Source organism: Sinocyclocheilus rhinocerous, unplaced genomic scaffold (genome assembly GCF_001515625.1).
Source record: "Sinocyclocheilus rhinocerous isolate Xijiao unplaced genomic scaffold, SAMN03320098_v1.1 scaffold481, whole genome shotgun sequence".
Taxonomy (NCBI): Eukaryota; Metazoa; Chordata; class Actinopteri; order Cypriniformes; family Cyprinidae; genus Sinocyclocheilus; species Sinocyclocheilus rhinocerous.
Genome location: NW_015657695.1, coordinates 698,940 through 722,951, shown reverse-complemented (window position 1 = coordinate 722,951; position 24,012 = coordinate 698,940). Strand labels below are relative to the sequence as shown.

Genomic DNA, 24,012 nt, shown 5'->3' with positions numbered 1-24,012 from the left:
TATACATTATTGCCATTATCCATGCTTCTTTACACTACACTATGAGTCCTGTCCTTTATTAACTTATGATTTTACATGAACTACAATAGGCCTCACTATAGTATTTTTCGACAAAGTGTGATTATCATGGTAAATGTGTGATTAAAGTAATTATAAACAGTGACAGTTTATGCACTAAAAGAACAAATGTAGACAGGTTTTGATTTAGCTTACAGTATGAGGCTACAGGGACAGATAGGCTATTGGTGATACAAACAAATGGCTATGTGAGGAAATTGGAAACTCCCCTGGTATTTTGGCTGCAGTGCAGCAGATCTCTTAGGACAGGTCAAAAAATGCACTATTAATCTCAGTTACCTGAAGCTGAATGGTCATATGGCTTCACCTCGGTCTGACTGCACACTTATACAAACTTATACACACGCTATACAAACTACAATTGTCTCTATATATTTATCCATGCCTCAAATTTTAGTTACCTATCTCAGCAACAAGCCTATATATGATGCTCTAAAATGCTCTCTAGGTAGACAGCTCATGGTTTTTGAGAGGCAATCAGTGAATCTGATACTCACACATCTCAGTATATACAGAGGTTGACATTACCTGGTACCTAGGAAAAGTCAAAGTAATGTGACCAGAGGGCTGTCGACAAGATGTAGATTTTGTCTAACAGACGGCCAGGTCAGCATGAAAACCACGTGTCTTACAGATTAGATACGGGCATAGTTGAGTCTCTCTCTCGCCTGGCAGTTGCTGTATCATTGATTTAATGCTGAATGAACGCTGACTCTTGAGCGAAGCTGCGAACCACGAGCATGACATGAAATCGCGGTGATGTGTCTGGTGCTAATATTTGGAGGCAGCATTTAATTCCGTTTCCAGAGCAGACTATTTTTAACCTTAACGTTTCTGCTGGATGCGATGTCCTATCTGAACCCCCGGGGAAGAGAGCTCGAGCGTTTTGATGGACTATCGCTTATTTACTGGTAAGAATTGAATATGCTTGTAGAGTTGTGCATGCCGTCTATTTATTTTTCTTTGTCATTTCAGGCATTAAATGGACTGTAAACTGTAATATTCATATAAAGTCTCAAACTGTATATGTAACAAGATCAGCGTTATTAAAGAAAAGCATGGAGTAGGCTACATACAGTAGGTTCGCATAACGTTCTTAGCGACGAGGTCCCGCTGTTCCAAAGAGAACAGGTATCTGTGAGCTTTTTCACATTGTCAGATTTTTTTGTGGCATTGGCAACTTTTGATAAATGAAAGAAAGAGTCGCTTCAAAAACGGAGACCTCAAGTTCGCACGCAACAAAAGCCTGTTGTTATTCAACCAAAAAGTACAACTGACCAAAAAAAAAAAAAAAAAAACCTTTGTCATGTTGCGTTTATAAATAGCCTATACGTACAGTAGATGAAGTTAAACGTATCTTTATGGTGCTTGTTTTTTGCAAGCACAAGGGATTTTTGATGGCAAGAACCCCAAATATGCTGATTCCCCCGCCTATATAAAGGCATAGCCTAATTATATTTTCATAAAGACTTATATGTACTGAAAACTCAAGTATTAAGCCTGATCTAATATAGTCAATATTATTCATTCAACTTTATTTCCAGACTCAAGGTCCATTAGCAAGAAACACACAATACAAACCAGTACAATACACATTTAAAAAGACAGTTATTGTTGTCCAAAATTAAATAATTGTTGTAAATAACTTATGTTGTTAGTATTTTAATTGTCAGTATATTAAAGAAATGATTTAATATCTGGAGGATATTTACTTTGTATATTTTCTACCCACTATTAGAGTAATGTAAAATGTTTAAACCTTTGAAGAAGGTGTGTTTTCAAAGTACTTCAGATGACTTTTCAAAGTAGGTTTACAAATACTTATTAAAAATCGAGGCTGTTATATGAATAATGTGTATAATGTGAATGTATAGTGATTAAAAGTAATTTAGCCTAATGATTTCAACCAGTATTTCGAAAGCACAAACAATACATTCAGCTAAACATGTTTCATCAAAATCTTAAGTTAACAAAATAACTTTGACAGCCCTAATTAGTTTTCTCTCTCTCAAAATTTCTATGGATGCCTAAGCACCCCTTTGCGGTGTTTTAAGTACAATATGGCAGAGATTTTTTGCTTGTTTGCATCTAAAGGCATTACTCAAATGTAGATAAGGTGTACATTTAAGGTGAGTAAGGAGAACAGGCAATCTGTCACCTTCTGAAGGGTTTTAACACAGCTTACGGTTGCCAGCAGCCTTCAAATTCATATGGAAATCAATGAGCACATGTGATTGACACGTGGAAGCATTTCTGTGAGTGTTTTTGAATATTTTACTGATGGCACATTTATATTATAGCCTTAAAAGATAAGAATAGCTAACAGTGTGTGTACCTGAGAATGAATATGCCCGGTGACGTGCTAAATTTAGAGTTTGGTGACCGGGACTTGAATAGACTATTGGGAAGAGTAGGAGACTTAGAGAAGTGATGCCGTCCCATGACCTGAAGAGACAGTCTAAACATCACAGCAGGTCACCGGAATCGTGGATATTTACTTCTTTTTTTTTTGTCTTTTAATGTTGTTTAATTGTACATTTAATTTGTACTTTAACTTCATAATGTTGGAGAATTGTCACTTTTTATCACCTTCATTATAATTTTATCACATTAATATCAATAACTCAAATGTTATTTATTCTATGCTAAAATAGAAAACTAAGGAAACGTGTATATTGCATGCACTTGAGAATATGTGTAAGAGTAACACCATAAAAACGTGTGTGTAAATCATTGATCTGATCATGGAGACGGTGTCTGTATCTCAGCATTGTGAGCAATGTGTTCAAATAATACAAAATTAACTTAATCGCTTAAAGATATTTGATTGACGCTGTAGTCAATCATCTCATCCTCACACACCTGTGATGCTTGTGCTGCAAATAGCATAGCAAATTAACATTTTTAATAGTGACTTGACAAATAGTGACTTTATTTACCATTATTTTTTACCTTTAATCAGTGCATGGTGTTTCACAAACAGGGCATCGTTGTTCATTGCTGATGTTGCACTTGGAAAATTATTGCATTTCTTTTGGCTTTGACTTTCTGATTTGAAACAAATATAAACCAACCACAGGAGAGGATTAGCTGTGAACAACATCATGCTTCCGGTTTGTGTTTTGTCCAGTTTTTGCAGAATGTGTACCCCGTGTAAAGGTTTTGGACCTGTGTGAAGTTTTTCAGGAAAGGGCTCCCTCTACCACAGGGGTGTCCAATCCAGTCTTGCTCCTGGAGGGCCAGTGTCCTGCAGAGTTTAACTCCATCTCAGATAGACACACCTGAACCAGCTAATCAAGGTCTTAATGGGCATACTAGAAACCTCCAGGCAGGTGTAACAGGCAAAAACCTCAACAGGCAAGTTGGAGCTAAACTCTGCAGGACAGTAGCCCTTAAGGACCGAGTTTGGACACCCCTGCTCTACCATGAAGCTTCAGTTTTTGTGTGTGTGTGATGTGTTGTGTGTGTGATGCATGAGTCTGTGACTGTTACGTGAATATCTGTGGATTAAATACTTGACAGCATTATACACCGAAAAAATTTATTTGAAACAATTTTCACTCAGAAATTACTTGTAAATTTCACAAATAATTAAAACAATCAAATAAAATAAGTAATTTATACATGAAATTTTAAGTTGAAAAACTTTAGTATATTCTTGTGAAATGTACTCAAGTAAACTGTTTAAAAAAATTTAAATAAAAAAATATAAATAAAGAAATCAAATTACAGTGTATAGCACACTATGTGCCTGCTACAGCTAATGAGTAGAATCAAAAGTAACATTTGTGTTGAATGTGACCTTTTTTCTCTGGATTATAGAACAGACACAGTCAGCTGAGACACAAAATTATATGTTTTTAAGACGTTGTTTTTATACTGTGTTAAAGGGGTCCTATTATGCTCTTTTACAAAGTCTTGATTTAGTTTTGGGGGTGTACTAGAACAGGCTCTCATACTAGGTTGTTCGACAACACATTATTTTTCACATATTTTACATTATTACAACACCTCTCTCCCCAGTCTGGCATGAAGGACTCGAATAGTTCCTGTATCAAATGAAGGCCCGCCTTTTGAAATACAAAATGTGCTGTGATTGGTTAGCTGGGCCAGTGTGTGCTGTGATTGGTTAGCTGGGCCAGTGTGTGCTGTGATTGGTTAGCTGGGCCAGTGTGTGCTGTGATTGGTTAGCTGGGCCAGTGTGTGCTGTGATTGGTTAGCTGGGCCAGTGTGTGCTGTGATTGGTTAGCTGGGCCAGTGTGTACCAAATACACAAAATAATGTTCTTTTTAGCAGCATCATATGACCCCTTTAAACCCGGATGATTGTAACCACTCTAAGTTCGTCTGCCTTGGGAAAGCTAGCGTGTCTCTGACATAGTGATAACACTCATTACCAGGTCTCGTCCCATTCGTCGATCTTTGTGATATCACAAATCCCGGAAAATGTGCGTTGTAGTCCAAACGAGTCGTTCGTTGTAGTTTTTGAAAAGTTAAATATTCTGTTAAATAAAATATCTCCTTTTGAAGTGGACTTTGAGCTTTGTAACTTTGCGGATCTTTTTTATGCTCAAACAGCAACATTACAGACTAACTAAAGTTGAAAAAGTGAAAAAGCATAATAGGACCCCTTTAACACTAATAAATCTTTATCTGCATGGCGCCTTTTTTATTGATTTTGTCCCATGTTTTTGGTAGTAGCTATTATCAATGAATCAACATCACATTTTTGCTGACTTAGCTGATTTTTTTTTTTTCAATCAGCCTTGTTAGTCTCGGCATTGCCTAATAATGAGGTCTTGTTAACTGTTTTTTTGTGTCAGCTTTGTTGTGATTCATTGATTTCTCTGCTTTTAGCTACACTGTTGTTAGAGATTCATTAAAAAAGGCATGCTTTTACATTAGTTGACCTGCCAGTAGAACAAAGATTTAGTGTTAGTGTTTAGTGTATCTAATTACCAGGAAAAAGTATATTATTATTAAATTTCTAAACATATTTCTAATTATATACCTATATTTAATATTCAGAGTTCATACACCATTATTGTTGTTAAAGAAGTTTGAATTTATTAATCTGTTGTATTTTTGTCAGATCAAAATATATTGTGATTTTTTTCTCCTCTCTGCTTGCAGCAAAAATTAGACCATTAATAGACTTGTTGGACCAAAATCGTCTCATTAAATTGCAATTCAATTAAATTCAATTCAAGTTAATTTGTACAGCGCTTTTCACGATACAAATCGTTGCAAAGCAACTTTACAGCAAATTAAGTTTCTACAATATTTAGTGGTAGCTTATCAGTGGTGACTGTCAGTTAATGTACATAAAATTCTGATGCAATGGGTAGTTGCCATGGCTGCTGGAAGGAAAAGGGATAGTATGCATGCGTGTATTGTGGTTTAGTGCATGTATGTGTATGTATGTATTTGCAGTCAGAGACACTAATACATATTTGTACATATATATTTGTAATTTTTTTTTACATACATATTTTTGAGTGGTTGACATGATTTGCCTTTTCTGTGTTCTCAGGGTGTCTAAATTGTCTTATTAAATATATAATTTAATGTTTAAACTTTGCTTGAACAAATATTTCAAATATTGAGTTTTTTCAGACTAAAAATGTAAACAATTTTCAGTAAACGAAATAATAATTAATAATTTAACAAATTCGAATTTAATAACTAAAATCTAAAATAAAGACTGATATTTAAAGTAGTACACAATCTAATAGGTAGAAAATTCAATTTATTGTTAGCTTCCGGCTTTTGCTGTATCCCTTCTAGCCACAACCGCTGTCTAACGTACACGATAACACTGAAACCGGAGTTTTTGAAAAACGTCACCCTGGCAGGCGTTTTCAAACATGTTCGGTTTCAGTGACCAGTCTGGTGCTGCATTTGCGTGTGGACGAACGGCCAAACCACGTAGAAAAAGATGCGGTTTTAAAAATAACCACGTTCGTGTGGACAGGGCCTAATATGGATAGAAGTCTATCTAATAATCAGATAAAACTGTTAAACAAAGGAATTAAAATGTATACAAAAAAGTATTTTAACGATTGCTTTAATATTATTAGTAATAGAAAGGCAAACATTATAATACTTTCTCATTTGTCGTCAGCATTCAGCAAATATGCATTTATATCATTTAAACAAATCTTTGAATGACTAATGAACGTTTAATTTCACAAACCTTGCAAACTTAGTTGGATCCAGTTGTGAGATCTTGTGAAGTGTGCATGTGTATCCTGCATGATCGCGTGTTCTCTGCGTGACGGTCGGTCCGTGAGAATATTTATTTATTCATTTATGTGTATTAGAAATTGGTAACATGTTTCTAATTCATTCAGAAATAGGCATGCATTCTGACAAAATATTTTTTTTTGCAAGCACCATGTTTATATTATGTATGTCTTTTGTTTTTTAAGGGCTTCTGAAAGTGTAAAATGGATTTATATTTTTCCCTGTCTGATGTCTTTCAGTTCACAGCTCAGGATTTTGAGACTGTGTGTGTTCTTGTGATGCCATTAGTCAAGCAGTGTTGTCATGACATCAGTTCCCCTCCAAAGTAATTAGTCACATGGCATTTACAGCTCAGGTGATTGGCTCAAAAGCCATTGTTTAGAAATGAATGCCAAAGAGCAAAGATGGCAGATATATTATTAAAATGATTAAACATGCGGTTTTCATATTATTTGGGAGACTATAGTTAGAAAATTCATATTTTTAAAAAGCATTGAAACTATAAAGGTCAATTAATTGCTACAAAATGTAGACTTTAGTCTTTGCAACTTTACAGATCTTCTTTATGCACAAAGAGCTTGTAACACTCCAAAGAGTAAGGAAAACTTGAAATCGCATCATATGACCCCTTTAATAGCAGTTATGCATTTGCCAAAGATTTCAACACAAACCATCATCATTTAAGCCTAAAACAAGTATATGATTTTCATGTTACTTGTTTGTTCAATTTCACCCATCCATATATGTGTGTATTGCACAATGGATAATTACATTATATTTGTTTACGGTCCCTGAAGTTCTGATCGGTATGAACAGACTGAAGATGGAGAACAATCTTTTCTCCTGTAAGACATCCATTTCAGATAAGCCTAATATATACTAAAGAATTAGAATCACAATAAAAACTCACTCTATGCCACTAAATACGTGATATAGATAGATGGCCCATATAAATTCATTCTCTGCATCATGAGAAATCACATGGACAGACAATCTGTCATGAATCATCATTCACAGGATTTACAGCTTCAGCGATTTAAGAGGGTTGAAGGGCTGTGAGTGGTGAGATATATGACACTTTGGAGCAAGAATTTATGAAATTTAGAGATACTGGTACAAATATTTATATATACATTTAATAATTTATTTATTTAATAGGTACCTTTATCCTAAGCTTCAATGAAAAAAATCTACAGCACAATGTAAGTATACTGCATCTTCAACATATATGAACATTCTCCTCATTTTTTTCTTTGATTAACAGATTTATATTTGTTATCAAACATGCTTTTTTACAGCATGTTGCACCTCACAGTAAAGCCAGTGTCTGTGTGAGTTTGTGGATCAGTGGTGGCTGGAGGGTGAAGATTATGAAAGACACAATAGAATACATACCTAAATATTTTGTGTCCTATGAGTAACTGATGATTTTGGCTTATTTTTTAGGTCGGATTTTTCAGAACGTTCTCTGGGACATTTGAATAGCTCATCTCATATTGTCTTCTAGCACATAGTCTTAAGCCTTCCAGTGCTAAATATCTGACATTCTGCCAGAGCTTCATGTTCTGCCATTCTCGGGCAGATTCTTGAATAAAGAACAGCTGCCTCCTGTATCACAGAGGCTGCCCTCAAAGACTATTTATAGACTTTTAGTATCAGGCTTTATAAATGTATAGGCACAGTCACTTTTTAGAGCAAATGAGATGAAAAGTCCTGTACTTCTGTCGTCACAGAACAACTCTTTCTCTGTGTCCCATCAGGTTTAGGGTGCAAAATTCCTTTGCCTAAAACCCAGAAATGAGTTAGCATTTTTGAACTTCTGATTCTTTCGTCCTGAAGTGTTTTTTTAAATGGGTTGTTGGTTAAATGCCTATAATAAGGAATGTGGTTAACGCAATTCCAAGATTTAATTATTTTTTTGGAACTACAGAAGTTGTCGGGGACATTACACGTCATCATGCCGAACAGGAAAACTCATCTATTTACTTGTCCACTTTTTTTCATTGTGTTTGTAATTATGCTTCTGAAAACTACTGTACCTCAAACTTTCCAAGAGTTGTCGTAAGCTTAATGGTGGTGACAGTGAAGTCATGTGACTACGGTGGAGTTCATTTATAACTTAATGTAAACTTTACATGTCTGGCAATTGTATATAGTCTTCAAAATTCATATATGTTGTGAAGATTATCTAGATGAACAAAATGTATAAGAATCATAAACTTTTGTTGGTCACAGAGCGATTATACAAAGCCAATGAAAAATCTTCTTGAGTTTTTTTATCAAGGCAATCAGAGTGATACTTCTTCCTGGTTGGCCTATAAAATTATATCATTCTTGTAGTATGAATGAGAGATAGATGGAGTCTGAAGATGCCTGGCATGGAAATTTGAATTTCATTTGTTTCTAAGTTGTAAGGATGCATCACACATCATCGTTTTTCAGCTTTTATTGGTTACTTTCAGTGAAATTTACTGTTACAATCAAAATACTGCCTTATAGACCTTAATCAGGATATTTAATTTTTTCAGCTTTTCAAATAAATACAAAGCTGTGACAAATAGATATGATGTCTTAATTGGATAGTTCACCCAAAAATGAAAATTCTGACATCATCTACTCACCCTCATGTCGCTCCAAACTGTCATGGATTTCAAAAGATGATCATTTAACCAAACGGTTACAAACAAATAAGCACTGAGACATTTATCTTCTTTTGTGTTCCACAGAAAAACAAAAGTCAGTTTTTGAACAACATGAGTGTGAGTTCATATAAAAAAAATAAAAAAAAAAGACTTTAGGTGAACTATCCTAGTAAGGTCCTGTCACCTTTTTTAAAAGATGTACTATCCCTCACAGTAAAATATTTTTTAAAATACTTCAGCAGTAAATACACACTGGAATGCTATTTTTAATTTTTAATATTCGTTTTATTTTAGTCTACCAAAACACATTTTTTTTTGGATGAGGTGTCTGTGAAGAGGGGCGGTTGAGTTTGGGGGACCAAGGGTCTCGTGGGACTGTGACCTGGCCCTGCACGTGGTTGACTGACAGGTTGTCCTCCTAGCAGATTATGGTGCACAAAAGTACTCTGTCCAGTCTTGATATGTGAATGTGCAAATCACACTTGACATATTAACCTCATGAGAGGATTTACAGGAGAAATTTAAGGCAAGCCAGACAGAATGCTTTAAGTCTGTGTAGTTTAGTGTGATCATTTTGAAAATAAAGCTTATCATGGCCCGGTGTGCAAAAGCTAATCCTCAAATTACATCATTACAGCCTGTGAGTTTGGCACAAGAAAGGCTTAGTCCGGTCACTCTGTGACTATCACAGAGACTTGACAGATTGTGTACAGTAGATACATTATTTATATTGTTAAATAAGACATCTGATGAATTTCACTTTTAACATTATCCAAGATGTAGCATTCTGTTAACTACAACACAAAGAACAGGCATACAAACTAAAGCACACTTCTAAAGGCTGGAATACATGACTTTTGCCTTGATTTCCCCCGATTTACAGTCTGGAGAAGTTGCTAGTCGCCAAAAGTCAGAGTCAGTCTGCAGATTTGAGTTGACAGATTTAATAGAACATTGCATAGTGTATGATGGTCACAGACTCAATTTTTTAGCTTCAGACTATGATCCCATCTGGTTGGAGGAGATCAAACATGTTTGATATTTTCAGCTGATTTTAGAACACATATTGTTTTCATTTGTCACGCATCTCCTAACAACAAGGCACATGTTTCTTGAGTGATTTAGTTGTGATTGGAACAATTTTGAAGTCTAGTGCGTGATCCTCAGTTGTTTAGTGTATGATGGCCAGTTTTTCCTTTGTGACTATTTACAAAGTCGCTAATCTAGCGGCTTTTGGTACAACCTTGTGACTTGTTTTGGATTGTATAGCTCAAGTTGCCGGTAAAAAGTGGTCTCTGAGTCACAGGACATGTGTCGAGGTAAATGACGTTGAGGAGTTACACAGTGACAATGCATTTAAGGGAAAGTGTCAGTCTGACTCTAACTAGGGCGCAAGCAACACTGTTTGTAGAGCACTAAATGACAGTAATCTCTTTTAACAGGTAGTCACTTCATTACATTATGAATGCAGTTAGTCATTTCAAAGAAGCCCACATAAAGACTTGAAAACATTGCACTTGATATTGTAAGAATACAAAAACATGAGTAAATTTGGACAGTGTAATCCAGATATTGTGTAATTTTACCTCAAGCATGTGTGTATAAATCTGATTGCTGTGCGAGAGGAAAGCACTCTAGCTCTGCATGGGATGACCATAGACAATAACACTTGCTAAAAATGGAAACAGTCGAGAGATTAAATATGTCTTTCTGAGTTGACAAGGATTTAGAGTTTTCTGCTTTTGCACAAATGTCATTTTCTCCCCAAAGCATCAGCGTTTCCTGTTTTTTTCCATTTTTCATGACTACAGTGAAATAGCTACAGTGGCAATGTGATTCCATCATCAGGAAGTTAAGAAATCACAACCGTCCTTCAGTATACCGTAAAAAGAAAAAGATGCTACACTGTCTGATTAGACTTTTCCAATTATATTTGTTGGTGTAACCAAGTGTAGTAATGTTGATTTAGTCATATTAAATTATATGTTTCACTTGAATAAAGCAGTTGCATCACAGTAGCTTGTCAGTTTTAATTCCCATATTATGTTTGATCTAATGCAAAAGACTTTTCAGTATTTCAATACTACAGTTCAGCCTGATGTCCTTGAAAGACCCCTTGGATTGAAATAGTTTAATGTCAGCAACACTTTGTATATCACACCACCTTTAAGCCTTTACAGTCCTTTCATAAACGCAAATATTTGGCTTCCAGTTTGGGAACCACCAAAAATCTATCTATATAAAAAACACTACCCCTCATTTCTGTTGCATAAGATTTAACCTGTGGGCAAAGTTGGTGATGTTTAAGATCATCTGTATTAGAGGGCTGTAGCAGTGAATCATGTGGCTCGCGCTGTGTCGGACCTCCGCGAGGCGCTGATCATGAGAGGAATGGGCATACGGTACACGCCGCTGGATGCGCAGAAATCTCTTCAAAATGCCTACATTTTCGGTCATGTACAAGGGAGCGGTCATGATTAGCAGGTAAAAACCTTTGTTTTGTAATTTTGTGGTAGTTGAGCTGCATTACGACTCGTTTTTTTCAGCTCATTAGCTCCAGTGAGCAATAAGCGCTTGAGCGGTCTTGAGAGAAGCGTCGACATAACGCGCGTCTTCACTTCGTCCGCTAACTGTTTTTGGAGACTTTGGGGTACTTTGTGGTACCTGGGCTGTGCTCAGGTGTGTCACTAACAAAGCGTGGTAATAATATAAGTGGCGAGAGAATGGAAAACGTGAGTAAATTGTGTTGAACGACGGTTACTTCACCATTCGTTCTTATACAAATGGTATTGACTGCAGTTAAAGCGTGGAAAAGTGCGTAATTGATTTCATTTGTCCGCTATATGCTTTGAAGAATCCACAACACTATAAAGGATGTACTATTAATGTGCTCTAATCACCCGGAGATTATAATGTATTCGTGCGTACTCACTAAATCCATTCATACATACCTCGTGGAATTCATACAACTTTGCTAGGCTTTATGCGTTTTAAACCAGAGGTTTTTAAACTTTTTGATGCCAAGAACCCACCCAAAATGATGATCCATTTGCAAGGGACCCACTTTGTAAAATATAAAGGCAGCTGGATATTTTCATGTACAAAGACCATATGTGAGCACTATATTAAGCATGATATCTAGGACAATATGCTTTTTGCTAAATTAAATAATTGGCTTGTATAGCCTATGTCCATTACTCTAAAATCCAAAATAAATAATTCAAATATAGGTGATCTGGAAAATATTTACTTTGTATAAAAATAACTGTATGTTAATGTAAACATGTTCAGTTAAATTCAAATGTATTTGTATAGCGCTTTTTACAGTATGTATTGAAAACATCTCCAGTGAGCAAACCAAAAAAGAAACAAAAAAAGGAGACTAATAAATATTCTTGAATGTAAAGGTATATATAAACATTTGATGAACTCTCAGTAAACCATATGTTTTTTTAAATTTCTTATTAGAATAAAATAACCATTATTAGTCCCACATTGATAGTTCAACGTGTGCCAGGAACTTTAACATCCCTAAAAAGATTTTTTTTTCTGGATTTCCACTGACCCCCTACTTATTTTAAATGTCTGTTTTAGAGGGCGCTGTGCTGGGGACAGTGGACACTCTCTGTTACGTAACTCTTGTGAAGCATGTTTAGCTTGAATTGTAGCCTCAGGCGAAGTCTTAGGTTCAAACAATCTGTAGTACAATTTCAAGGACATTGCAGTGAGTCTGCAGGAAAGGCTGGAAGCATGTAATCTTTCTGGTGTATTCTGGTAAGTCACTGAACAACAAAATGCCCAAAGAATGTAAGTGTCCGGATAAATTGCCTACTAAAAATTAGGCCTCATAATATTCATTCCTCTTTCAACTGCATGAAAACAATGTTTCCACTGCCAAAGGGTTGAGTTTCTTTAATAAATTACTTTATTAAAACATAATCACTGATATGTGACTGAGTTCTCAAAAACCAGAATCACACACAGATTCACGAGAAAGCTCATGAGAAAGAGGAGCCTGTCCAAAGCAGGACGTTCATGCTAAATGATTTATACTGATTCCCCACTGGAATGAACTGGTCTTGATACTAATAACAGTCCACAGGCACAGTGCGTACAGAAAATTCACCCCCACATAATCGCACAGTGTATATATTTTTTTCAATATTCAGATATGAATTGAATCACCAGCTTAAAATGTAACAGATTTTCAAGGGTTTGTTTCACATAAAAAGGTATCTCTGAATCTAACAAGCCTTACTTTGTTGCCAAGTTCAAAGTTTTCCATGTTTTAACATGGATGCTGCTTTTTTTCTCCATCCTGCACAGGACACTGATGGGTCCATATGGAGCAGATCGAGCAGTGCATTCTATGGAGTTTACAGACTGTGAGAATGGATTAGGTAAGTGCCTCTTAACATATTAATTTCATTGTACATTTGTGTGTTTGTATAATTTACCAAATATTCCATCAGGTCTTCTATCAGAACACTCTGTCTTCAATCTTTGAGGACCACCTTAGAAATCAAATTTTTTTGATAAATGCTGTCTTTTGCGTGCGGATTGAGAATGAAGGGTTACTAAGAATTATTCAAGACATAAGAAAGGTATGGATCAGCACATCTTTTAGTCGATTTTAATGAGGCCTATTGTACCGCATGCATCTCTGATCTCAAATGGCCATGGGGAAGTGAAATAAGGTGTATGGGGGAGTCTCTGAGAGAAGCGATGGGATAGGTTTAAGGTACGGTTGTTTTCCAGTCTTTCAAGTCTTGCGCTGTCTTTGTTATATTTATTCCCAGGGGCGGACTTACCCATTAGGCAAAGGTAGGCGACCGCCTTGGGCCCCCAAAAGCCAAGGGCCCCCTAAAATGCTTTTCATATATGCGCATTAAGCGTGGACACGCGAACGTTTGCAGTTTACGGTGTTTATTACCACGACAACCGTCCGAGTCTGTGGCGCCTGCAGGTGAACGGCTGTACTGTGAGTACCATGAGCGCTCAGACTGATCTCAGATTTGCCTTTTTTTCTAAATTTACTTTATAAAAAAATGAAACGAAATATAGGCTAATCACTTTTCCATTACATACAAAACTGAACTATTTTAATAGCTGAAACAGTAGTATAAGCTTTTTTTGGGAAAAGGGGAAAAAAGACGGGCTAGTGCCTATATTTGAGACCCGTGCAGGGCTTTAATCCACTTCATCCAACGCTGTTTTGTTCTCATCTGTGAGCATGCTCTGATATATGTATTTTAGGTGTGTAAATGTATAATTGCCTTTTCATTATTTTTTTATTTTAATTTAGTTTTATTTAAATTTGTAGTTAAAACAACTAAAAATAAATGTATTTTAAAGTTTAGAATTAGACAGCCTTTGCACACAGGCTTACGCTGAAAACAACTAAATGGAACCTCAAGGTTGATCTAGGAAAATGTGAGGAAATGTATAGGGCCCCATTCCTATATTTTGCCTGGGGCCCCCAATTCACTAAATCCGCCCCTGTTCATTCCGCAGCCTGATCTCCCTCTTCACAATAGATCAAAAACATTATTTGAAGGCAGCTCTAAGCTCCTTAAACCTGTCCTTCTTATATCCCAACTTGCACAGTCAACAATCCATTGTGTTACAAGACGTTTCTGTTTTAGGAGACATTTTCATGAATACAGACTCAGGAAGTGGAGTTGTGAATAAAAACAGCACCGATAAATCAAATATTTTACAACACATATTTGCCATCATGTACAGACTTAAGTGTGACACTGCCATAAGCATTCAAGGGTTTTTCCAGGACACAGTCCTTACTTTGCATTTATTTTTGAGTTATATGACATTTTTTGAGTTTGAGTTTAGTAAAGAACGCGCTTTGTGGATAACCGAGTTGCAGTTCTTTTCATTAAAGTGCTTCCAACTCTGAAGATTTATCTTGAAGTGAATCTATTAATATGCAATACCAGCTCAAAACTCAATTAGTGTCAATACATAGTCTGTCTATTAATACCAGATAAGCCTGAAGCAAAAAGAGGATATTTATTATTCCATGAGTGTAACTAAACCGTGTGACCAAAAGCGAATCTGAAGCATCTGTACTGTCCATCAAGGGAAGTGTCTTTTTAGCATATTTTCTGCTTCTGAACTGCCTGCTAATGAATCATCCACAGGTATGGGTGTGAAAGATGCTCATCTCATTAAAGGCTTTCATGTTTTGGTGGCGTCTAAGCTCGTTCCTGTTGTTTCAACAATTAATGGCCTGACAACATTGATTTGCAGTTGCTCTCACGTAAGGGATCTGCCATCCGTTCACACTGACATCTAGACAATGAGTTTATTCAATATAATTGTTTTTAGATGAACCCTAAGTTCATCAGTTTTCTTATTACATGTTATTGATCTTATTGTGAACAAATTCATCGAAAAGGTTTTTTTTACCACCTAATTTTTAATCAAAATATCATACTTGGGTCTTTGGGTGAAAAGTCAGATTTTTCTCTGTCAATGTATTTTGGGCGCCTACAATCATTTTGCCTGCTTAAATCCCACCCCTTTCTTAGGGCCCGTTCACACCAAGGACAATAACTATAAAGATAACGATAAAGATATAGTTCTAAAAATCGTTCTCAATATTAAAGAATAGCAGAGTTCACACCACAGCTATAGCAATAAAGGCACAGAGAAACGATATCGTTGGAATCACTTTCAGAACGATTTTTTTCAGCTGATGAACAATAAAAACATCGACACCCAATCAGAATCCATCCTGCTATAACAAGCTCGAGAATTTAAAGCGGCAGACGCGCGTGCGCTGAGAATAAACAGACGATATCATCCGCTGGTGTGGACGCTAATATTGTTATCTTTATAGTTATCGTTCTTGGTGGTAACAGGGCTTTACAATCAACCTTAAGCTCACATTCAAATCTTCCTCCGTCCAGTCAACAACCGATGCATAGAACAAGTCCCTGCCCCTCCGTTTCTCTCGGATGTAAGACACAGTATGGAAGAAAAGCTCTGTTGCTACTTCCGTTTCACAACTTTAACTCAGTATTTTTTGTATATGTTGTACTGGACTCGTCTTGTTCTTAAAGGGACAGTTCACCCAAAAATGTAAATTCTGTCATTAATTACTCACCCTCATGTCATTCCAAACCTGTAAGAACTTCGTTCATCTTCTGAACACAAATTAAGATATTTTTGATGAAATCTGAGAGCTTTCTAACCGTCCCATAGACAGCAAGGGAACTACCATGATCAAGGCACAGAAAGGTATAAGGACATTGTTAAAATAGTCCGTGTGGTTCAACCGTAATTTTATGAAGCTACGAGAATACTTGGTACTCGTGGTGCTGTTGTGAATGCGCATCGAAAACTGACACAGAGAAGAAATTGTTGAATAAAGTTTTCTTTGCACAAAAAAAAGTATTTTGAAAATATTTTTCATTCATTTCATTCGGTGTAAAACTTTAAAGATTCCTTTAACCTCAAAACCTTTAAACTCAGTGAAGTGAAACAGGATTCCTGTGTGTTTAACTCACTTGGTAATCAATTCAGTGCAGCACAGAGTTTACATCACTGGAAGAAGATCATTCTGTCACCAGGGAGATTTGGAGCTTTACAGAGTTGCTGTGGCCCCCTGAAAACCAATAAACTCATTTCAGTCCACTTGATGACCTCAGGGGGGATGCAAACCTCACAACATATACCTGAAGCTCTGAAAGTCTTATGTGTGTAATACCTAAAACTAATACTGACCCGAGTCAGCTGAAAATCCTTACTTTAGGGAGACTCATTTGAACATAAGCTGCTTAAGACCTTGAAATCAGACACAAATGGACACATCTACAGCACTTGATGACCTCAGGGGGGATGCAAACCTCACAACATATACCTGAAGCTCTGAAAGTCTTATGTGTGTAATACCTAAAACTAATACTGACCCGAGTCAGCTGAAAATCCTTACTTTAGGGAGACTCATTTGAACATAAGCTGTTTAAGACCTCTATTATCAGACTTGAAATCAGACACAAATGGACACATCTACAGCAGCTGGGGTGCAGTATTTATCATATTTACATTAGGATTACTTTCCTTACCAAAGTGACAAATAATGTACACTGCTGTTCAAAAGTTTGGGGTAAAGTAAAACAGTAATATTGCAAAATATAATTGCAATTTAAATTGACTGTTTTCCGTTTTAATATAATTTAAAACATCATTTAATCCTGTGATGGCAAAGCTGAATTTTCAGCATCATTACTCCAGTCTTCAGTGTCATGTGATCCTTCAGAAATTAATCTAATATGCTGATTTAAAGCTCAAGAAACGTTTCTTATCATCAATGTTGAAAACAGTTGTGCTGCTTAATTCTTTTGTGGAAACCGTGATATATTTTTTTCAGTATTTATTTATTTTTTATTAATAGAAGGTTCAAAAGAACAGCATTTATTAGAAATATAAATCTTTCATAACATTATAAATGATTTTACTGTCACTTTTGATCAATTGCATGCATCCTTGCTAAATAAAAATATTATTATAATTTTTTTTTTTATCATACTGACCCCCATTATGTATTTTTGAATGGAAGTGTATGCTACAATTTACATTGCACACAATACAAAGTATATTAAATGTTGAATGATTTTGTTTTTAACTATTGATTGAAATGGTTTTGGGTTTCTAAAAGGGAACAAATGAGAGTTAAAGCTTTCAGCAGGCATCAGGTAAAGCTGACTATTGTTCATGGTAAACATAAGTCTGCTTTATCTCCTCTTGTTTAGTTAGAAAAAGGATGATTCACAGTCTGTTTTGTCAGAAAACAATAGTGAACATTCAGATCTTTCATTTCACAGTCACCTGTGAGCAAATTGTCAGTACATACTGGCAATGTAGTGGCATTTATTTGTCAATGAAAATGGCCATGCTGTCCTGTTGTAAAGAACCTCGGTGTGATTTTTGTATTTTGCTTACATTTATTTGACTGAAAAATATCAACAGCTAAACACAAGTATGAAAGAATATTTTACTTTGAGTAAAGCATGCTTTGTCTCTTCTTAAGGAATCAAAGTGTTCGGTGGTGTTAAAGAACTATCAGGAGAAGAATATGGCGTTTATGTGAAGAGGATCTTACCTGGTGGCCTTGCTTCCAGTGATGGTAAGTTTTCTCAAATACTTTTTTTTAAAATACAGTTTGCCTTAACATTTATCCAGGTGGTCTCCTAAAATTTTTTAAACAAAGCAAAACGTAGCTGGTGAAGCTAGTCATCCAGCATGGGAACTTGAAATCTGCTCGGACCAGTGAGTTAAATTAAATAGCTTTGATCCACATTATATTAGCTTTTGCTAATAAACAAAATGAATCAATCTTGTTAAGCATCTACTGTGGCATCTAGAGATAAGCTTTACATTTACACTGAAATCTGTTGAATGTGAAGTATAACAGACACATAAATTGAACCTGAGAAATGTGAACATTCAGACACAAAATTAGAAAGGAAACTGTGTCAGTGCAGCTGTTTACATTTCTGCGAAACAGATTGTCTGTCTCACTGCGTATACCTCTGCTTAAGTCTCTCACGTGTGAAGCGTCATCCCTGTGCTTACAGTTAATGCCCCTGACGGACTGGAATTAGTGTCTGTCTCCCATTCTGCTGCTGCCGAGCACGGGGTATATGGGAGCTTATATGGGCGCATGCGCTCTGAGGGGGCTTTGCTTGTTTTTAGCCCCGCTCACACGATTCCTGTCAGCTCACCATTCAGAGAATCAGTAAGCTTCCTGGCTGATTTCTCTGGTTTGGTGGAAAGACAAACCAAGCATGCCGGTATTTACCTGGCAGACAGATATTCTGAGGGAATCTAGACAGCTTTTCACATTACCGATAATCCAGGGTCACTGTAAAATCTGACACTGGAAAGGTGATATTTGGCTGAAGTGAAGTGAGTAGGACATAGGTGACCCCTTTGAGACTTTAACAGCTTGTTCCTTTCCAGATTTGATTTGTTCTGACAAGATATCTCAGAAGTGATGGTAGAAGGGGTCGAGAAGACTTAACCCTGACCTACATTTGAGAGAGATGTTATTAATATGCCCTACAGAAATAAAAAAAATTGAGGGCTGTATGCTGTCTCTTCTACTGCTGCAGTTTGCTAAAACACTTTAGGAGTTGCCAAATTATGGCACTAAACATTTTGAACAGTAATGATGGCCATATCTTAAACCAAAATGCAGTTTGGGAATCTATTCTGGGCTATTTACTTTTTATTTCTCATACAGAGCTGTTGGTCAAGGTCAACAGTATTGAAGTTCACATCACAGTCACCTTGCAATTTCCTTAGCGTGAAAAAAAGTATCTTTATTTATTTATTTAGGTTTTCAGAATTAGCTCTTTATGTTCGTAGTTCTTAAATGCCTTAATTTCTGACTCCTTCAAAGTGTACTACATATTTAATGATTGTATATATTACCGTTCAACAGTTTGGGGTTGGTGTGATTTTTTTTTAAATGTTGTTGATAGAGGCTATTATATGCTCTCCAAAGCCTGCATTCATTTGATTAAAAATATACAGTAAAACAGTAACAGTTGTGAAATATTTTTACAATTTTAAATAACCATTTTCTATTTTAATATATTTTAAAATGTTATTTTTTCCTGTGATGGCAAAGCTGATTTTTTTTAGCAGCCATTACTGCAGTCTTCAGTGCCACATGATCCTTCAGAAATCATTCTGATGTTTATTTATTACTATTTTCAATGTTGAAAACAGTTGTGTTGCTTAATATTTTTGTTACAACCATGATACCTTTTTTCAGAACAGCAAAAATACCAACAAAAAAACCCCAGCATTTATTTGAAACAGAAATCTTTTGTAACTTTATAAGTGTCTAAACTGTCACTTCTGATTAATTTAATGCATCCTTGCTGAATAAAAGTATTAATTTCTTTTTAAAAAATCTTACCAACCCCCTTGAACGGTAGTCTGTCTTTATTTGGCAAAAAGTATTAAGAATAATATCTAAAGAATACTGGGACCCACTTTATATTAAGTGGCCTTAACAACTATGTACTTACATTTAAATTAATAATTTGGTACAATGCACTTATTGTGTACATACATGTTTTTACATTGTACTTATATTTTAAAAATACCTGCATGTAATTACATCTGTAATTAATTTCTGTAATTACATTTATAGTTACACTGTTGACCCATCCCTTACACCTAAACCCACTCTTAAACCTACCTAGACCACCAAACCTGTCCCTAACCTTACCCGTATCCCACCTCAATAGCAGCAAAAGTGTTTTGCAATACAATATGAACACAATAAGTACATTGTACTTAATTTTTGATGTAAGTACATAGTAGTTAAGGCCACTTAATATAAAGTGGGGCCGAATACTGAATAGTATGTAATATATATTTGTCAAGTCATTTCATGGGCTTTTATTTATGGTCTTTATGGTTTTTATTTTATTAATGTTTTATTAGGAAACCTGCAGCCTGGAGACCAAATCTTGGAGGTGAATGGTGAAAGCTTGATTGGCGTGACAAGTGAACGGTACATACCTTGCTCTCTTACTTTTTAATTAATATATTCTTCTATTCTGTTTGTGTGAACTTTTTGTGATGGCTATAGAGAAAATTAAGTCTGAAAATGCCTCAAGGATTGTAATGTTTTGGTCATTTATTCTCTTTTACCTCTTTTAACAGAAAACGTAGGCACTTTTAAAATACTTTATGTCTGATATTGTTGTTTGATTGCAGAGCGGTGGACATTCTTAGAGCAGCATCCTCAACCAATCATATGCGCCTTCTCATAGCCAGAGATGAGGAAGCCAGGTAAGCCACTGATCGATCCATTATAACAACAGCCCTGAAGATCACAAACTTCATTTCCATTAAGACTTTAAAAAAGCAGCTTCCAAAGAAAAAAACATTATGTTATCAAACCACATTGAGCACAATAGCCACAATTATAAAATATACACTACTATTCAAAAGTTTGGGGTCAGTAACATTTTTTTTTTATTCAGCAAGGATGCTATTATGAGCAGAAAATCAGCTTATTAGAATGATTTCTGAAGGATCATGTGACACTGAAGACTGGAGTAATGATGCTGAAAATTCAGCTTTGCCATCACAGACATTTGAATAAATTACACTTAAGAATAAAAAAAAATTATTAGTTATTTTAAATTGTAATAATATTTACCAACATTACTGTTTTTGCTGTGTTTTTGCTGTATTTTTGATGAGCATAAGTGACTTCTTTCAAAAACTGTACAAAATCCAACAGACCACAAATTTTTGAACAGTAGCGTGTTAAAAATATTTAAAAAATGTATAATTAAAATTCATAATTATCTTTTAAAAATTAGTACTAAAGATTTAGCTTTTTAAGCAAACCACGGAGTTGTTTGTTGCTGTTTTTTCAGACTTTACTGCTAATAGTCCCTTTTATCGCCAACCTGCCACAGAGTGACATTTAACCAACATTTTTCATCGCTTCTGAACACTCTCATCCACTGATATTGATCTATGGATATCTGACCTGAGTATCTTTCATTTGAATGTCCACCCCTTAGACGACATGTTAAATAATTCAATGAAAGACGAATAATTTTGTTCAGTACATAAAGCCCATTTCTGAGAAGTACATAAAAAGTAGACTAAAAGTATACTTTCCTATTTTTAGTTTAAAAGAAGTATACTAATAGCACACTTGAATAAACTTCTTTTTCGTAAGGGTAAACTAGATCTGACTGAGTATTGGCAGTGCATGTGAGTTTCTTGGTGTGCTATTCAAAGACAAGCTTTGGGCCCACAGGGCTCCCATACTGCCTCCTTCCACTGTTCACTTCACTCTCTAGAAAAACACTATAAATGGAAAAACAGCATTCCTGCTTATGGAAATGCCAGTGACTTTTCACTCTCTAAAACTTTAGTTAAATTAGGTCTATTGTTTTTTAGTAATGGGCAATCATTTTTTGGGCATGAACATTTATAATTCTCTCATTTCCCCCCCATTTTTCATGTAAATGTGAAATGAGTCATTTTTCCTATTTTATGTTAATATACAGAAACAATTATAAGAAAGCTATTCACAGGTTAATTTCTTGAAGAAACACTGTGATTCTAGACACTTTATAAACAGTATTTTTCAACATTATAACAGCTTTACTGTCACCTTTGATCCATTTAATGCATCTTTGATGAATAAAAGTATACATTTCTTAAAGAAAACTGTACTGACCCCAAACTTTTGATTATAGTATTGTATTGTGTAATTATGCTTGCTCATTTCCCCTACTTTACAATTTGCTGTCACCTAAAATGCTCACTTAAGATTAATCTTTAAAAACATAACAATTTAACAGTTAAATGTAATATTTAGCTAAATTAAAAATTTATGTCCATTTTTCATACGGTACACTGTACAAATTTATTTTTAAAAGTTGTAAATAAAAAATAATAATAATAATGTTTTACAAAAACCACCGATTCATGCAGCTTCTAGTTCAAATGAGTGAGTAAGCCACTAGAATACAAGGATATTATATATTACTGGGCCACTGTTGGCTTTACGATTAACAGGTATTTATCCAGATTTTGGTACACATCAGACATATATTACGCAGAATCCCAGATGTGTTTACTGTGAGAGTCAGTGGCATGACCGCATTGTACTTTTGACCTTTACATACGGACAGACTGGCAGGAGATTCAGTCCCATAGCAGATTGTATGAATGAAGGAAGAACCCTGCATTGCGTGCATGGAGATACTGAGGGAGCAAGAGTAAGGGAGAATGAGAACAGACTCACAGTTTAAGCCATGATGAGATGAGTCCTTGCGTCTCCGTGCTTTAATCTGCGTTCTGCCCTTAACCAATGCGCATTGAGGGGATTACGCCGCTGCCTCCATGCAAAGACCTCCGCTGCCTTCACCCGCATATCAACAACCTGGAAGTCTACAGGGACCGAAAGACTGAGCGCAGCATTTCTGGGCTTTTTGTTTGTGTATATTAATGAGGAAAATGGTTTAGAATGTGCATGTATCCACAGCGGTTTATTGAGACAACGCTCAAGCCTTTTAGAGTCGGCTCCTTGCCATATGCATCACAACCTTGTCTGACCTCCCTCTTTTAAATCCGCACTGATAACCCATCCTGAGGACGAAAGAAAAGGAGGAAAAAGCTCTTATTGCATTGCATCATGTACTTCGAAAGCTGTCACTTTGAGTACACCTAGATATTCTGGGCTTAGAATAAATATGAATCGGCTCTGGTATGGAAGATCGCAAAGATCTATGGGTCTACAGTAGTTATTGAAGGCTTGGCTGTCCTTATATAGTCTTCTGAACCCACAAAGTCGCTTTGCATTGTAGTTAAAAGAAGCAAAGGTCTGCTTAGATTTGCATGTGTCTTTGGAGCCACTCAGGGACACCTGCATGTAGGTAAAGAGGCCAGTGGCCGACGCTGTGCACCAGTGCGTAATGAACACATGTCCATAAGTGAATATGGTTTGAGTCCAGTGACAGGACATTTCTGTTGACCTATATTTGACACTCAAGAGGTGTCTAGGGGAAAATGGACTGAGATGGAGGGGAATATTTAAATAGACTGTAGATGCTGCCCAGCTCAACTAAAGGCAACTAAAGAGAACTCAGCATGTTTATTTTTACTCAATAAGCTGATCACAAAATCCATTGGCATTGCTATATATTTCAGTAAAAGTACACTGATTTGGCAGGACCAGTTGTTTTCCAGCAGTATATAACAACAAATAATTCATTAACACATTTACTGGAAAACAGCTGGTCCTATATATAACATATATAAGATTATATATACTGTATATATATATATCATTTCCAGCTATTGTTCAAAATTATGATTTATTTTATTTTTTATTTTAGCATTTGCCATGTTTTTTTCCTTCTTGTAGTGATGTGGAATATTTTAATCACTGTATGCTGCCCTCTACAGAGTCGTATATATGCTTAGAGCTTATTTGGATTGTGTAGATAACATTCCCGAGTCCTTCACAAACG

The 24,012-nt window shown here is 35.7% G+C and overlaps 1 protein-coding gene across 5 annotated transcripts in view; it reads left to right on the top strand.

Moving 5' to 3' along the window:
• Positions 1 to 522: 522 nt before the first annotated feature.
• LOC107721498 (syntaxin-binding protein 4-like) overlaps positions 523 to 24,012 on the top strand; it is a 48,666-nt gene continuing 25,176 nt past the window's right edge. For 2 of the 5 annotated variants that reach the window (XM_016529535.1, XM_016529532.1), the window contains exons 1-5: positions 11,284 to 11,449; positions 13,292 to 13,365; positions 18,018 to 18,113; positions 20,450 to 20,519; positions 20,726 to 20,800. In XM_016529535.1, coding sequence (XP_016385021.1) covers positions 11,382 to 11,449; positions 13,292 to 13,365; positions 18,018 to 18,113; positions 20,450 to 20,519; positions 20,726 to 20,800 — 383 coding nt within the window. In that variant the 5' untranslated portion in view covers positions 11,284 to 11,381. Of the gene's footprint in view, positions 990 to 11,282; positions 11,450 to 11,660; positions 11,698 to 13,291; positions 13,366 to 18,017; positions 18,114 to 20,449; positions 20,520 to 20,725; positions 20,801 to 24,012 lie in introns of those variants that run through there. The other 3 variants (XM_016529533.1, XM_016529534.1, XM_016529536.1) reach the window with 3 other exon arrangements.